The sequence below is a fragment of the Chiloscyllium punctatum genome, chromosome 4 (assembly GCF_047496795.1).
Source record: "Chiloscyllium punctatum isolate Juve2018m chromosome 4, sChiPun1.3, whole genome shotgun sequence".
Classification (NCBI taxonomy): Eukaryota; Metazoa; Chordata; class Chondrichthyes; order Orectolobiformes; family Hemiscylliidae; genus Chiloscyllium; species Chiloscyllium punctatum.
Genome location: NC_092742.1, coordinates 89,437,584 through 89,453,738, shown reverse-complemented (window position 1 = coordinate 89,453,738; position 16,155 = coordinate 89,437,584). Strand labels below are relative to the sequence as shown.

At 40.3% G+C, this 16,155-nt stretch overlaps 1 protein-coding gene across 4 annotated transcripts in view; it reads left to right on the top strand.

Moving 5' to 3' along the window:
• pacs2 (phosphofurin acidic cluster sorting protein 2) overlaps positions 1–9,254 on the top strand; it is a 284,997-nt gene extending 275,743 nt beyond the window's left edge. For all 4 annotated transcript variants that reach the window (XM_072569264.1, XM_072569263.1, XM_072569262.1 and 1 more), the window contains 3 exons: positions 1,148–1,380; positions 1,615–1,728; positions 3,403–9,254. In XM_072569264.1, coding sequence (XP_072425365.1) covers positions 1,148–1,380; positions 1,615–1,728; positions 3,403–3,521 — 466 coding nt within the window. In that variant the 3' untranslated portion in view covers positions 3,522–9,254. The remainder of the gene's footprint in view (positions 1–1,147; positions 1,381–1,614; positions 1,729–3,402) is intronic.
• The last annotated feature ends 6,901 nt before the right edge of the window (positions 9,255–16,155 follow it).

Sequence of the window (16,155 nt, the reverse complement as noted above, 5' to 3'; positions counted from 1 at the left end):
TTGGATGTATTGGTTGTGGTGTTGTTAATTGTTGGATTCTGAAGAAGTACCAGAGGATTTGGAAAAATGCCATTGTGACACTCCAATTCAAAAAGGGAGGGAGGCAGAATGTGGGTAACTCTAGGCCAACTAGCCAGACATTTATTATGGTTTTTTGGAAAAGTATTGGTATCGATTATTAGGGAAGTAATAATGCCACCTTTGGGAAAATAATAATTTAATCCAAAGTCAGCGTGACTTCATGAAAGGGAAATTTGTCTAATTTATTAGACTTTTTTTTGATGAAGTCTCAAACCAGATTGGGTATAGACGAAACCAGTAAAGGGTGGTGGTGGATGGTTGTTTTTCAGACTGGAGGCCTGTGACCAGTGGAGTGCCACAAGGATCGGTGCTGGGTCCACTACTTTTTGTCATTTACATAAATGATTTGGATGCGAGCATTAGAGGTACAGTTAGTAAGTTTGCAGATGACACCAAAATTGGAGGTGTAGTGGACAGCGAAGAGGATTACCTCAGATTGCAACAGGCTCTGGACCAGTTGGGCCAATGGGCTGAGAAGTGGCAGATGGAGTTTAATTCAGATAAATGTGAGGTGCTGCATTTTGGGAAAGCGAATCTTAGCAGGACTTATACACTTAATGGTAAGGTCCGAGGAAGTGTTGCTAAACAAAGAGACCTTGGAGAGAGGGTTCATAGCTCCTTGAAAGTGGAGTCGCAGGTAGATCTCCAGCATTCACATTCTTTGTTTTTACATAGTTTAAATTCTTATGTTAAAAACAAAGTCTGGATTCTGTTTTACCTTCCCTTTTGTAACTATTTCCCCTGCCCCTCGCTGTATGACAGCTCACTGGCATGTGACAGTAGTGTTATCTACTTGTCCTCTAATTTCTTTAATTTCCTCCTTCCCTATGAGAGAGCTCCTAGACCCCGCTGAACACATTCAGCAGAGCTGATCCTGTGTTGAATCACATGGGTCAATCCATGTCTTAAATTTGTTGCAAATTCACAGTTATCACATAGTCTTGTTTGTTCATTCAACATAGACAGCCAAGTCCAAAAGACCAGTGTTGTTAAATGATGAGATTTTTCTGAGCACTGATGTGTACTGTTCGCAGTCAGTAATGTCATGATACTTGACTCTCATCAGTTCACAGAGCCTTGGCCACAGTGGAGAACTGATGGGACTGCAGGTTGACTACTGGATCGCACAACAGCTGGCTGACAAGAAGAAGGATCCAGAGAAGAAGGATGCTACAGCAAAGAACACACTGAAGTGTACCTTCCGTTCCCTTCAGGTCAGCAGACTGCCAAGCGGTGGAGAAGTTACAACCCTGCCGACAATGTCTATGACAGTGGTGACAAAGGAGAAGAACAAAAAGGGTAAGGTATTGCACAGACCAGGCTGACTTTAATTGCTATTGTAGCTGCTAAGATGGACCAGTGTTTAATTTGGCCTGCCCCCTTTATTTCTTATGGAAAGGTGGTCTTTGTTGGCATACTAATCAATCTGTTATATGTTAATTGATAGTAGAAATGCTTTTGGATTTGCAGCTGTTCCTCCAAATATCAATGTTTCGTTATTTATAAAAGTATGTTTGTATTCTTTCTTTATAGTGATGTTTTTGCCTAAGAAAGCAAAAGACAAAGAATTGGAATCTAAGAGCCAAGTGATTGAAGGCATCAGCCGATTGATCTGTACTGCAAAGCAGCAACAGACTATGCTGCGAGGTAAGAAAAAAGAAATTAGATTCACAGCAGCAGAACACCTCACAACAGTGCATTTTTTAGTGTTGTTCAGTGGCGAAATACACAGTTATGATGTTTCAGAGAGAACCTAAAGAAGCATTTACATTTATGTAGTGCCTTTAACAAACTCGGGGCATTCCAAGTAAATTAAACCTAATGATGCACTTTAAAGGTAGTCACTTTTGTAATGTAAGAAAAGCAGAAGCCAATTGGCATAGTGTAACATCACACAAACAGCATATGACAATGGCCAGACAGTTTCATTTTTTAAATACTGTTGGTTGAGGAACTCTGACTTGTGTTCTTTTATGTTCACAGTTAAACATGACATCCAAAAGGTGACTTTTAACAGTGCAGCACTTCCTCAGTACTGCAATGCAAATGTCAGCCAATCTTTTAAGCTCAGCAGATCTGGCACATGTGGAGAGAGAAACAGGGCCCCTTCTTTTAGAATATCAGACCCAAAACATTAACTCTGTTTCTCTGACAACACAGATGCTGCCAGACCACCTACATTTTTTCAGCACTTTCAATTTTTACTTCAGATTTCCAGTATCCACTGTATTTTGCTTTATTTTGAGATTTGTGAATGGGGCTTAAATCCAGGACTTTTTTGGGCGAAGTGAGAATGCTACTTCAGACCACAGCTGAATCTTAGTTCCAACCATGAAGCTATGATGGTTAGTTTCGCGGTTATGTTTTGCTGAACCCTATTCTTCTCTCTCCGCCTTGTAGAGATTCTGTGCATGTCCTGTGCATACGCCCTCTTGATGGGAGAGAGCAATTTTTGCATAATTTAACTATTTTAGCGACCTATCTAATAAACTAGAGTATTTCAGTTTTAGTTTTGCTTGCTTAGAAATTTGGCTTTTAATATAAAATGCATAGTTGGTGAAAACTTCCTTGGATCTGCTCCCACTTCAAAACACTGTGAATTGATGCAGGGATCTTCCTATAGTTGATACAAGATACAAACAGGAGTCACTTCCTCTCCAGCAGCTAACAGCATGGGTTGGTTTGGTGGTGCTTATTTATTGATTCATTAATTAGACACACAGGGCCAAAGGTTTGTACTGGTTCTTTGAAAAGCCATTTTATTTACTTCCATCCCCTTGCACTTTCCCACTAGCTATGCAGTGTGTTCCTTTTCAAGTATGTATCTTTTAAACGTTACTATTGAAGCTCCTTCCACTAAGCTTTCAGACTGAATTCCAGACCATAATATGACAGCACGGTGGCTCAGTGGTTAGCACTGCTGCCTCACAGCGCCAGGGACCCGGATTCAATTCCCACCTTGGGCAACTGCCTGTGTGGAGTTGACACATTCTCCCGTGTCTGCGTGGGTTTCCCCTGGGTGCTCTGGTTTCCTCCCACAGTCCAAAGATGTGCAGGTCAGGTGAATTGGCCATGCTAAATTACCCATAGTGTTAGGTGTGTTAGTCAGGGGAATGGGTCTGGGTGGGTTGCTCTTCGGAGGGTTGGTGTGGACTTGTTGGGCGGAAGGGTCTGTTTCCACACTGTAGGGAATCTAATCTAATCTAATCATAACACATTATGTCAAAATAGATTCTCATCTAAATGTTTATTTTTCTTCCCAACAGGAAATACAGACATTGTTGTCCATCCTGCTCACTGTTTCTTCTGTTTCTCTTCCAGTAACAATTGATGGAGTGGAATGGAACGATGTGAAGTTTTTCCAGCTTGCTGCTCAGTGGTCCTCTCATGTGAAATACTTCCCAATTGGCATCTTTGGCCATTTGAAATCAGCTTACTAAACCTTCCCAGCTAAGCAAGAAATATTTAACCTGTAGCTGGTCTAGGAGCCAGCAACTAGTCAGTGCCAAGAACCTATTTCGAACTGGAGGTGCCTGCTGCTTGCGTGCAGTGTCAGAGCTTTGCATTTTTTCTTAAAAACAATGATCTAAGGCAAGGAATAACATGCATATCCTTATGAGCCTTATCAGAAGGTTATCTGAGCATGATGCAGCACTTTCTTTTCTGTGGGAAGGGGAGGGTGCCATATGGATGTAATTTCAGATGAACCATTTCCCCTGTTTCCTTATAACCATTGCTTCCTGTTTTTCAGCTCTTGATAGAAGTGAAGTCTGCATATTGAAGTGTAAACCACAATTTGGCCATATCTCATCCACATAAGCCAAAAAAAAACCAGACTGCAATTAAATATTGTAACAGCAAACCAATTTTGTGGTCCTCATGACCCTAGTGCACACCACCCAACCCCTGCACCCCCACCCCCAGTAAATACATTCTGAATCTTGAGAACAAGTTTATTAAATGCCTAGATGGCCATTGCAGTCCCCCTCTTACCTCCCCAGTCCCCACAACTTCAATAGTGGCTACGTATGGAGTGGGCCTTCAACACGTGATTTCTGAAGATGATTGCTTTATGGTTATTTGATTTGGTACCTATTTTTTTTTCAGAACCTTACTTCTTAATTCAGGCTCTTCACTACCATTCTGAGCAGGGCTTTGGCATGAGGATTGTGCTTGTTATCAAGTCAGACAAATAAGGGACCCTGCCTCGGCTGTTCAGCCTGAAGGTTGCCCCACTGAAAGCTTTCTTCAACTTTGTAAGCTGGCAAATGGGTTTGATTTGCACTGTGGTGATTCTATAAAAGGCACTTCCTATATTACTGTCACACCATGTTTTAATTAGGTTCTAATGTTTTTTTATGGTGGTTTATTCATTATTCAAAAATTCACTTTAAGGGTGAAGTTTGTGGTTGACTAACAAGTCATTTTTTAAAAACTCACAAGAGCTGAGATCTTTCCCACACTTTGTCCCTCACAGCAATTCTGTGGCTTTGCTTTCACCACGCTTGCAAGTGAACCATGGCAATTTGTCCCAGATATCCAGCTTTGAACCTCATTTTGTGATATAACTTGGGTTGTACAGATTTCTAACTCCTAACTTTTATTTTTTTGAGTGGGTAGGGTGGTGGGGATGGGACTTTTTTTTTTCCCCAAATGTAACATAGATCTATTCAGTAAATCATTCAGATTCTCTGTTTGATTTGAGTGTATCTAACTATCAATGAAGAGGGAAAGGTGGCTGTTTTTTCCCTGTGGTGTTGCTGAAAGTTTGCAGTGTACATAACAGTTTGTTAGCATAGCTTTGATAGTTAAAAATATAATTTTTATGCATTTAACTAGGCCTCCTGAAAAAGAACGTTATTTCTTGAAGGAGTGCATACTGACATTTGTTTTGACACTAATAACTTATGTTGTACAGTTTTATATAGACTGGTGCAGTGATGGTGCAAAATCTGGCACTACAAGCACCAAAGGGCATTTGCTTTTAACAGAATGAATTTCTTTCCCCATACCTTGTATTGGCACAAGAGCTTTAAAATGATGTTACATAGGTCAGAATATGTGGTTCAAAATTAGGCTTGTAGCTTACCAGAAAATAAACCATGTTGCATTGATTTCCTACATGTTGGAAAATATTAATAATCTCATTATGAAGTTTAACCTTGACTCTGTGTGCTTTCTGTTTTTGCAAATACCTTGGACCTTTTTGTTTTAATGTGCCAAAATGTGTTTAAGTTATAATTCTGGTTGGGAATGAATTGGATCTCACCTGCCTTAAAACATGACAAAGTCAGGAGCTCTCCCTACGGGGTCTAACTTGCCTGTAAACTAATGCCTGAGAGTGCATCAAATTGCAGGCGTAAAAGTGACAAGTAATACTGCGAATCTTTAAGTGTCTTGAAGTTTAAATAAGTTGTAGATATGGAAAATCTGGCATCCATCTTCAGTATCTGGTGCTAGACCACTAATCTCTGCATTAGTTTATATGCCTTTGTGTAATAATACATTCATGTAGACTTAGCCTTACATCAAAGCTACATAACACAAAGTATAAGCATTCGGTTTCTATTGCATTACTGCTTCCTGTGCGAGTTCAGATCTCTGACCCAGTTTATTATAAGTACCATTTTCACAATTTGGTTCTCGGCAGTTGTCTATTCCAAAGGTTATTACCACTAGTTAATAGAAGAGTGTGAGATGTTTGGCCATTTCCAAAGGTCAAATTAGAAGGGCTTGAGAAAAGTAAGAATGTGTGTTAGATATGTGTAGTCTTTAACCAGGTAACTGCCTCATTCCTTACTTTCAGTGCACTAAAAGTTTTTACAGGGTTATTCAGTTCATTGGGAATGAAATTGGACGTTGCAAGTTAGATCGTTTCAGCTACCTGTTAAACAGTATTGATCAGATGTGTACTGGGCAGCCAAATCAATCCTGTCTGTTCTACTTCATGTCCTGTATTTTGTTTCACTGCCACCACTTCAATTTTCCACTATGCTTCTAAGTGGGAATAAATTAAGTAATCCCCCTCAGGATGAGTGGATTCTTGTCCTGTATTATACTTGACTGTACAGGAGACCTCTGCTTGGATGCATGGCTTGCATAGAGCTATTTGATTCCTGGAGAACTTAAAAGTGGGGTATTATAAATTATCTGTAGCATGCCTAGTTTAGGAAAATCTACCAACATTCCTGCTCCTTGTCCTTCTCCAGTCACTCTTCAGGAGAATGTGTGTCAAGTGTAACAGGGTCAGCTTTGATCGTGATGCCTTGTGAATAACTCACCAAAACCAGTGGTTAGCACTGCTGCCTCACAGCGCCAGAGACCCGGGTTCAATTCCCGCCTCAGGCGACTGTCTGTGTGGAGTTTGCACATTCTCCCCGTGTCTGCGTGGGTTTCCTCCGGGTGCTCCGGTTTCCTCCCACACTCCAAAGATGTGCAGGTCAGGTGAATTGGCCATACTAAATTGCCCGTAGTGTTAGGTAAGGGGTAGATGTAGGGGTATGGGGCGGTGTGGACTTGTTGGGCCGAAGGGCCTGTTTCCACACTGTAAGTAATCTAATCTAATCTAATCTAAAAACCAAGGGCAGGCGCTCAGCTGTGAGAGGGTCCACAGAATTGTACCCTAGAGAGAATCGACACCTTCAGAAAAGAAAATTAACGGGGCAAGGGAAGAGAGGAGGACTTTTGTTTCAAAAGTTGTAAATCCCTGGAAGAGCTTGGAAATTGGAAGGAAGTAGGTATTCCAGAACGTTCTATATCAGTCTTGATGCACTAAGAAACCCTATCAGTAAAACAATGCTATACACACTCAAACTTTAATAAAAAAAAACTTTATCATTGAAACCATCAAAATGGCTGCTTTTGAAAGGTGTTGGCATAATAGTGTAGGTCTTCAGGATTGAGGGCAAGGTCTCTCCATTATTGGAGACCTGAGAGTTTAGGATTCACATACTGACAGCTGTGCTATTGATCATTCAAAAACCCACTGTTTTTCTAATTTATTTTCCATGTTACTTAATATGAGCAAAGAAATGAAAATGTTTCTCCAATACCATTTCTGAATTAACCTGATGTACTAAAGACTGCTTTGTGACTGTGGAAATATACAATTGTTTATAATGGTACTGCTCTAATTCTACATTGTCGGTAAATGTCAAACTGTGTTATTCACATACTGCTTCCAGGTCCTGAATATGCTGCTATTTTCTTTAAGGGAAAAGTAATATTACCAGTCCCAAAATCCTCATTCCATCTCCAGTGCTCACTATGTAGCATTTAATATTGATTTTGTGAAAAGGTGTTATGATGTGGGACTTATCCACAGGCAGGCTGTATAGAAAACCACTGATCTCTGCTGTTTGGTACTTTTGTGTTCACTAAGCTTATCTGGGCTGTGGGGTCAGCAGCACAGGTCCCTTAAGGTATCATGCTTGGATATGATGCTTTCCATGTTGGAGGAGAAAAAAGGAAATTGTTTTATCAAGTGCATTTGTGCTATTTTGTTCCAGACTGGATGCTAAATTCCAAAGGACATGAATTAGAGGTGCTATAGACTAAATGATCATGTAATAAGAGTTTAACTGCTGCAGAAACACAATGTCATCACTTGAGTGCATACCAAATGTTAACTGGTTCTAGAACATCCTGTGTGCATTTTGCATTTTTTTTGCACTTCTTCCTGAGCTTTTTTTCAACAAGCATAAGGGTAAGCCACTTTCTCACTAAATGGTGATCATGTAATGCACTAGTCAGGATGTGACTCAAAACCCATTCCACTTTACTAATATAGCTCAGTAACCTGGAGAGATGTATTTATATTGGCACAATATGTTGGCAGTATAGTGCTGAGTAATTTTTGAGGGTGTTTGCAGTTGACTTAGAAAACAGGTTGCTGGTGTAACACCATGTGCACTGTATCGAGACATGCAGGTACATGCCCACTTCCTTTTAAGGGTGAGGAATTAACTGCCACGTGACTCTTACAAATGTGCTCTTTGAAGCTTTTTAATGTCCATTAATGGTAATCATGAATACTTATTTGAGATTTTACACTGACACTTGCTAAACTGTAACCGCTTAATAATAACCTTTTAAAGTGGTCACATTATCAACAGATATTAGTCTTTTCTGAGCTTCCTCCTATTCATTTTACTTATTCTTTACAGCTAACCTTTTGTTTTTTAACCTTTTTCTTATTTTAATTTTCTCATTTATTCTTTCACTGCTATTACTGTTTTTGTCTGCAATTTTGTTACTTTTTTGTTTGTTTTATTTGTTGGAACTTCCTTGGAACTTTTTCTCATTGCTGTTTCTACTGTTACTCATTCCTGTTTTTCCCTACTGATATCTCTGTGCTTCTGGTTTCAATGTTTGTGTTAAAATTTTTGTCTCTTGTGATGTAAGTTTTCTCTATTATTTCTCTATTGTTTCCTTCCTTTTTTTCCCCTTTCCTTACTGGTCTCTGCCCAGAATTAGAAGGCGATGTGGTTGATGAAACCCCATCCACAGCTCTTTAGTTTTCAGGCTGATCTCCAGAAACAGGAGCCAGAAGGCCTTTGGCATATGTTTTACAAATGATGAGCATGACACACACAGCTTTTGTGAATCATTTGTTCTTTGGTTTGGAGCTAATGATGATGTACATCTGACATCAGCGGCTTTGGTTAGTAGTTACAAGTCTAAAGATGAGAGGGAATTAAGAGTTCCAAGTATTGCCCAAGTTTTCGATCAACCAGTACCAAATAAACAGCCAATGTGTTAACAACAAATACCATATCCAGCATTCTTTTTTAATCAGCATCTTGTTATAAGAGTCAGTCACAGTCTGTGCTGCACTGTGAACATCTGCCTGTGACCTGGAATCAGTATGGAAGCAGTGTGTGTGAAACTGCTGTATGTATGTGAATGATTTTGAATACAGATGCATCTTTATGAAAGTACGCACTGTTTTGCTGTCCAGAATTAAAAAGAAAGTTTTGTTTTTAATTTTTTTAATGAAACTTATTTTTGGATTTTCACTCTAGGAGGCTGATAATAGATTGCAGTCTTTTGTGTTTTGCAAGCCCATGTAGCACAAGTTTTGTTTTCTTTTTATACTGGTGAAGACTTATGAAGGAACAGACGTGTAATACATTGAGTACTACAATTAAATAAAATAACCGTTATCCATAAATTGTCATTATAAGAGTGTGGTGATCATTCATTTTGCTACTTAAACTTTTATTTTGAATTTCTGACACAACACCAAATTGCATTTATACATAGCACCTTCAATGAAACAGAACATCTGATAACCTCTGATGGAAGCTTAATCAGACACAATTTGACAAAAAAAAAAGAAATACCAGAACAGGTGACCAAAGGCTTGGGCAAAGAGAGATTTTGAGGAAAATTTTAAAGGAGGTGAAGATGTTTAAGGACACTCTTCCAGAGCTGAAAGTCTAGAATAGTTGCAAGTAAACTTTAGCCAGAAGGGGCAGACACTAACATGAAATCAATGATCAATAATAATAAAGTTACATAACATTACATCACATATAATAACAAGACCAAATGTACACTCTCTATATTCCATCTTGGCTTAATGAAAGTAATGGTGTCAGTCAAGGTCCAGCGTCACTCTCCCTCTCCACAGATGCTAACTAAGCTGGCTATATCCTTCCATTATCTGTGAGCAAATTACTGCAGATACTGGAATCTGCAGGTACTGAAAACAATGAACATCGGAAATCACAGCAAGTCAGGCAGCATCTATGGAAAGAGAGCAAACTAATATTGAGTCGAGGTGAAGAGTCATCTCGACTTGAAACATTAGTGTGCTCGCTCTCCATGAACATAGCGTGACCCGCTGTGATTTCCAGCATTGTTTGTTTTCCTTCCAATATCTTCTCTTTTAATTTCAGACTTGCAGCAACCACAGTATTTTAGTTTTGCAGTATAAATGCTGTGCGATATTGTTTTTTTAGGTTATCTTGTTGGGTCAAAGGGCCTGTTTCCACACTGTAGGGGATCGAATCTAATCCGGATGAGGGAAGGGAGAGTTAAGGTTTTAAAAAGGGCGGCCCCAGTGGCATAGTGGTTAGCACTGCTGCCTCACAGTGCTAGGGATACAGATTCGATTCCAGCCTCTGGTGACTGTCTGTGTGGCATTTGCACATTCTCCCCGTGTCTGCGTGGGCTTCCGCTGGGTGCTCCGGTTTCCTCTCACAATCCAAAGATGTGCAGGTCAGGTGACTTGGCCATGCTAAATTGCCCAGAGTGTTGGTTGCATCTGGGTGGGTTATTCTTCAGAGGGTCGGTGTGGACTTGTTGGGCCGAAGGGCCTGTTTCCACACTTGGGAATCTAATCTTTACTAACTCACTCAACACTATATTCATTAATACTGGGTTCCTGTTCACTCATTCATAACCCTTTACTAACCTGTTATTTACTATAACATAGTTTCATTCATTCATTCATTCATAAAACATCAGTTTTGTAGTCTATTCTACTATCATGAGATAGACCAAATTCAAACAACCCTTTCAAACCCATTACTGCATTTTCATATTTTATCAGCCTTTGCTACAAGCAGTGTTTAGGCCTGGCTATCCCTGAATAGGTCGAGAGTATGCTGCTGGATAGGAAAAGCAGGTCGGGCAGCATCCGAGAAGCAGAAAAATCGATGTTTCGGGCAAAAGCCCTTCATCAAATTCCTCTTAATTATGAAAGTAGACTAAACAGGCACTCTTAATCCCATCAGAAGTAACAGCCAGCACTTAGCACATGTTGTAACCCATTGCCTGTCTCCCAGGACAGAAGCCCTTCAAACCTTTGTGAACTATAGATTAAAAAAAAGTAACACCATAGTAGTGGAATTTTAATATATATAAGAACTGTGTATAAACAAGCTCTTGTAAGAACTGTATTTCGGGATCCTGTTGCTGCCTCAAAGTTGTGCTGTGATTGCTGAATAAAAGAGCGCTATTTTCACCACTTTCACTGATTTTGGTTGTTATTTGAACATGATCTCACAGCTGCTTTGCTGTGATCTATGATGTGGTTTTGGAAAAACCAAGGGAAAAATAATAAAGAGAAAGAACACATGATAATACCAGAAGGCATCTTGTACAAAGTATCCTCCCTCTCTCTCTCTCTCTCTCTCTCTCTCGTGCCAGAGCTGGGGTTTAATAACCTCATGACACTTTTTAAAAGAGGTTCTACCAAATGCATCTGTAATCCATTCCCCATCTGTCTGGGACCATAGTACTAATTTTCAATTTTCTCAAAGCAAAAAGATCTGACTTATAAGTGTGCACCTTCTGTTAAATTCATCATCCTTCCTCCAATCTCTCAAACTCATCTGTGTTGAATGGAAGATGCTTTTCCTATTCTTGTTTTCAGAAGTGTAACAGCAACTGCTCAGAGTTGCCTTCTCAAAATGTTAAATGAGCTTGATTGTGGTACCTTTCAATTGTGTACATATATCTCAGGATTCACTACAGAGACCATCTTTAACAGTTCAATCCTTTGTTTACCCACAGCATCGTAGGTCATATTTTTTGCTGGTTCTATGAATCTGGTGCTTTTATGAAAATACCTTCTGTTTTCTGGTTACTGATGCTTCTGCTACCAGGAACAGTTTCACCCTATTAACATAGTCAATACTTAATTACTGGGAATACCTCTATTAAATCTATCCTGAACTTTCTCCGCTCTAAAGCGAATAACACAAATGTTTCTCTGCTCAATTAACATTCCACATTACTCGTACCATTATTAATGAAACTATAGAAATTCAAGCACAAAATATCCGTTTCTTTTTACAGATATAACAATTTTAGAGAAGGAATGCCTTTGCAGATCTAACCGGCTCAATCTTAGACTTTCAGCACCCATGGTATTAGACCTCCGCAATAATCAACTTCACTGAGAGAATTCTGTCGTAACCTAATTCTCAAACATACATTTTTTCCTCTTGCTTAATGCTCCTCCACGTGCTCATCTGATTAAGGAGCACATGCAGTTCTGATATTAATTAATCTGAATTTATGATTATTGACTCTTTCTGCTGCTGATTAGCCAGTGCACCACACTTAGCATGCACTGCATTAGGCCGCACACCTTGCTTTCCTTCCCAGTAGCGGTTCTGCCCACAATTTACTAAAGGATACAAGTCTACCTCCAGTCACACATCAATAATCATCTTGAGTTCTTTGCTGAAGGCAAAATGAGGAGGGAAAAGAGACAGATCACAAATCCACCATTGCCAGAACAGAGTTTGAATATGATCCACACTAGCTGTCCAGCCAACTGAACCAACCTTAGGAGTGAGTATTGCTGTGGTACCTTGCACCTTTACATAGCTACTGTCTGGGACTATCGCTGGTAATGGTATGGTTTCCAATTTTCTTATCATTGCATGGTTAACCAGGAACTTCCCATGCTGTCTGCCATTTGTGTACGTTGGAAGGGCTTACAAATTAATCTTCAACACATCTAGCCATCAATTCTTTGAAATGTGACTTAAACCAGGAGGCAGGGACACTACATGCTGCACCACAACACCTCAGAAAGTAACAGTAAATCTCTGTAAGGGAGATGGAGTCAGTCTCTTACTAGATGTTCAATTAATTGGTTGTTATAATATTGAAGGGAACAAGCCTAAGGTGTGGGGAAGTTCAAAACAGAATTTGGAGGTGTACTGTCCTGAAATGTTTTCCTTTAGGGTGAAATGTAGGAGCAACAAACCCAAAGAACCATGACTGGCTAGGAATTTTCAGGATAAGAACAAAAGGAAGGGCTTTTTAACCGGTACAATGGGAGCAAATCAACAGAGACCCAAGTGGTGTGTAGCAAGTGTAGAGTGGAACTTCAGAAAGCAGTTAGAGAAAAGAGGAGGCATGAAAAAATACTGGCAGGTAAGATTAGGGAGAATCTTGAGATATTCTATCAGAGATTTTTTTGAGGTTTAGAAAATCATGAGGGACATGGATAGGGTGAACAGCCAAGGTCTTTTTCCTTGAGTGGCAGAGTCCAAAACTAGAGGGCATAGGTTTAAGATGAGAGAAAAGAGCAGGTAAATTTTTACACAGGGTGGTGGGTATATGGCTTGAGCTGCCAGAGAATGTGGTGGAGGCTGGTGTAATTACAGCATTTAAAAGGTATCTGGATGGGTACATGAATAGGAAGGGTTTGAAAAAGGTATGGGCCAAAAGGTGGGACCAGGTCAGCACAGACAAGTTGGACCAAAGGATCTGTTTCTATGCTGCATAACTTTTATCAAGGGGGAGAGAAAAAGTAGGACCTGTGAGGAACTGAGTGCGCAATTTGTGTGTGGAGCAGGAAGACATTGTGGTTGGTTGTTATATGAGTACTTCATATCTGTCTTCACTTGGGAGGAGATATAGATACAGAATTCAGGAAGAGAGACCGTGTAGTTCTTGAACAGATTGATATAAGGAGTGAGGTTTTGGTGGGCTTGAAGATGGACAAATATCCCAGGTCCAGAAGAGTTGTACCCTGGGTTGCTGTGTGAGATGAGGGAGGAAATTACAGATTTTAGTTCTTGCCTGGCCACAGATGAAGTGCCAGAGGATTGGGTGACAGCTAATGGGTTTCACTTGTCAAAAAGGGTAGTAGAGATAAAACAGGGAATTCGAGGTTTGACGAGGGATAGTCATCACAGCTTTGTCAGAAAGATATCATACCATGCAATTTTGAACTTTTCTTTGAAGAGTTGGTCAGTTGTGTAGATGAGGGCAATGCAGTTGATGTAGCTTATCCAGATTTCAGCAAGGTCTTTGACATAGTTCCACATGGGAGACTGATAAAGAAGGTAAAGGCATTTGGGATGCAGCGTAGCTTAGCAAGTTGGATCCAAAATTGGCTAAGTGGCAGGAGATAGAGGGTGGTGGTTGAAGGCTGTTTACATGGCTGGAGCTGGTGTCCAGTGGTTTACCACAGGGATCAGTACAGAGTCCCCGATTATTTGGGATATGTGAGTAATATAGATCAAAATGTGGAAGGTATGCTCATTAAATTTGTTGTTGACACAAACATTAGCTGGATGGTTGACAGTGAAGAAGTTGGTCTTAGATTAAAGGAAGATCAACGGAAGATGGAATTTAACCCCAAAAATTGAAAGGTAATGCCCTTTGGAAGAAGAAACAAGACAAAGTATTCAATGAATGGCAGGACACTAGGATGTCCAGAGGAACAGAGGGATCTTGGAGTGTTTGTCTGCAAACCCCTGAAGGTGACAGGTCGGCTTCGGGACAATTTGCCTTGTATCAGTCACGACATAGATTATAGGAATGGAGGGGTTATATTGCAGCTGTAAAGAATTTTGGTTAGGCTACAGCTGGAACTGTGTATAGCTCTGATAGGATTGCACTAATGGGGATTCAATGGCGATTCATCAGGGTGTTCCCTGGAATGGAGCACTTTAGCTTTGAAGAGCAGCTGGATAAGCTTGAGTGTTTACTTAAGAGCAGAGAAGGCTGAGGGCATCTGACTGAGATGTGTGTGATTGAAGGGCATGGACAGGGAACAGTTGTTACCTTTAGTTGAAGTGGGGGACGGGGGGCATAATTATAAGTTGAAAGGCAAGACGTTTAAAGGGGATTTAAGGAATTCTGTTCACCCAGATGATGGTGGAAATCTGGAATGCATTGTGTAGAGAGTTAGTTAAGTTAGGAAATCTCACAAACCTTAAAAAGTACTTGATGAGGGCTTCAAAGGTCATAACATTTAAGACAATGAGCTTATTGCAAGAAAGTGGGACTAAGTGTGGATAGGTTAGTACAGACTTGATGGGCCAAAGACCGTCTTCTGAACTGTGTGATTCTATGATTGTCTTCTGTAGGACAGATCACATAGAGACAAATAATATATGCATGTTTTCAAAGGAAGCAAGCCAAATCAATTTAACAGTTGATATGTAGCAGACACAATTCCAGAGTTCCCTAATTCCCCAAATCCTTTATATTAGTAATGCAAAAATAGACTGGAATAATGTAGTAGTCGGGGCAGGTAAAGGTTATGCAGTAGGCATAATTAAGTTTCCAAAACGCCTCTGAGAAGGCATCAATATTAAGATACATGATTAAGATCAGAGCGTGTCGAGTCATAGGACACACAGCAGGTTGGATTAGAAATTGGTTACAAATTAGAGAACAGGATTATGGGTTGTTACTTGGATTAGCAAATGGTGGGAAGATGGTCTCCAAAGGCTCAGCGCTTGAACCAATGTTCACTACTGACGCAAACAATTTTGCCTTTGGAATCAGTAATATAATTTCAAAATCTGCAAATTGGAAGGAATAGTTATTAGGGAGAAGAGTGGGAAGTTAGGGAAGTGATTGCTGGGCTACTTGATGAGATATTTGTATCCCCGATAGTCACAGGTGAGGTGTTAGAAGACTGGAGATTGGCTAACATGATGCCACTATTTAGGAAAGGTGGTAAGGAAAAGACAGGGAATTATAGACCGTTGAACTCGACATTGGTGGTGGGCAAGTTGTTGAAGGGGAAACTGAGTGACAGGAATTTGTATGTAATTGGAAAGGTAAGGACTGATTAGAGACATTCAACGTCTCACTAACTTGATTGAGATTTTTGAAGAAGAATCGAAGAGGATTGATGAAGGCAGAGTGGTGGATGTGATCTAGATGGACTTCAGTAAGACGTTCGACAAGGTTCCTCATGGTAGATTGGTTAGCAAGGTTAGATCATGTGGAATACAGGGAGAAATAGAGTCTAGATTAGAGCGGTGCTGGAAAAGCACAGCAGGTCAGGCAGCATCTGAGAAGCAGGAAAGTCAACATTTCGGACAAAAGCCCTTCATCAGGAATGAAGGGCTTTTGTCCGAAATGTGGATTTTCCTGCTCCTCAGATGCTGCCTGACCTGCTGTGCTTTTCCAGCACCACTCTAATCTTGACTCTAATCTCCAACATCAGCAGTACCCACCTCTGCCTACAGGGAAAATAGCCATATGGATCCAGAATTGGCTCAAAAGACAGATGGTGTTGGATGAGAGGTGCTTTTCAGACAGGAGGCCTGTGACCAGTGCCACAAGGCTTGGCACTGGGTC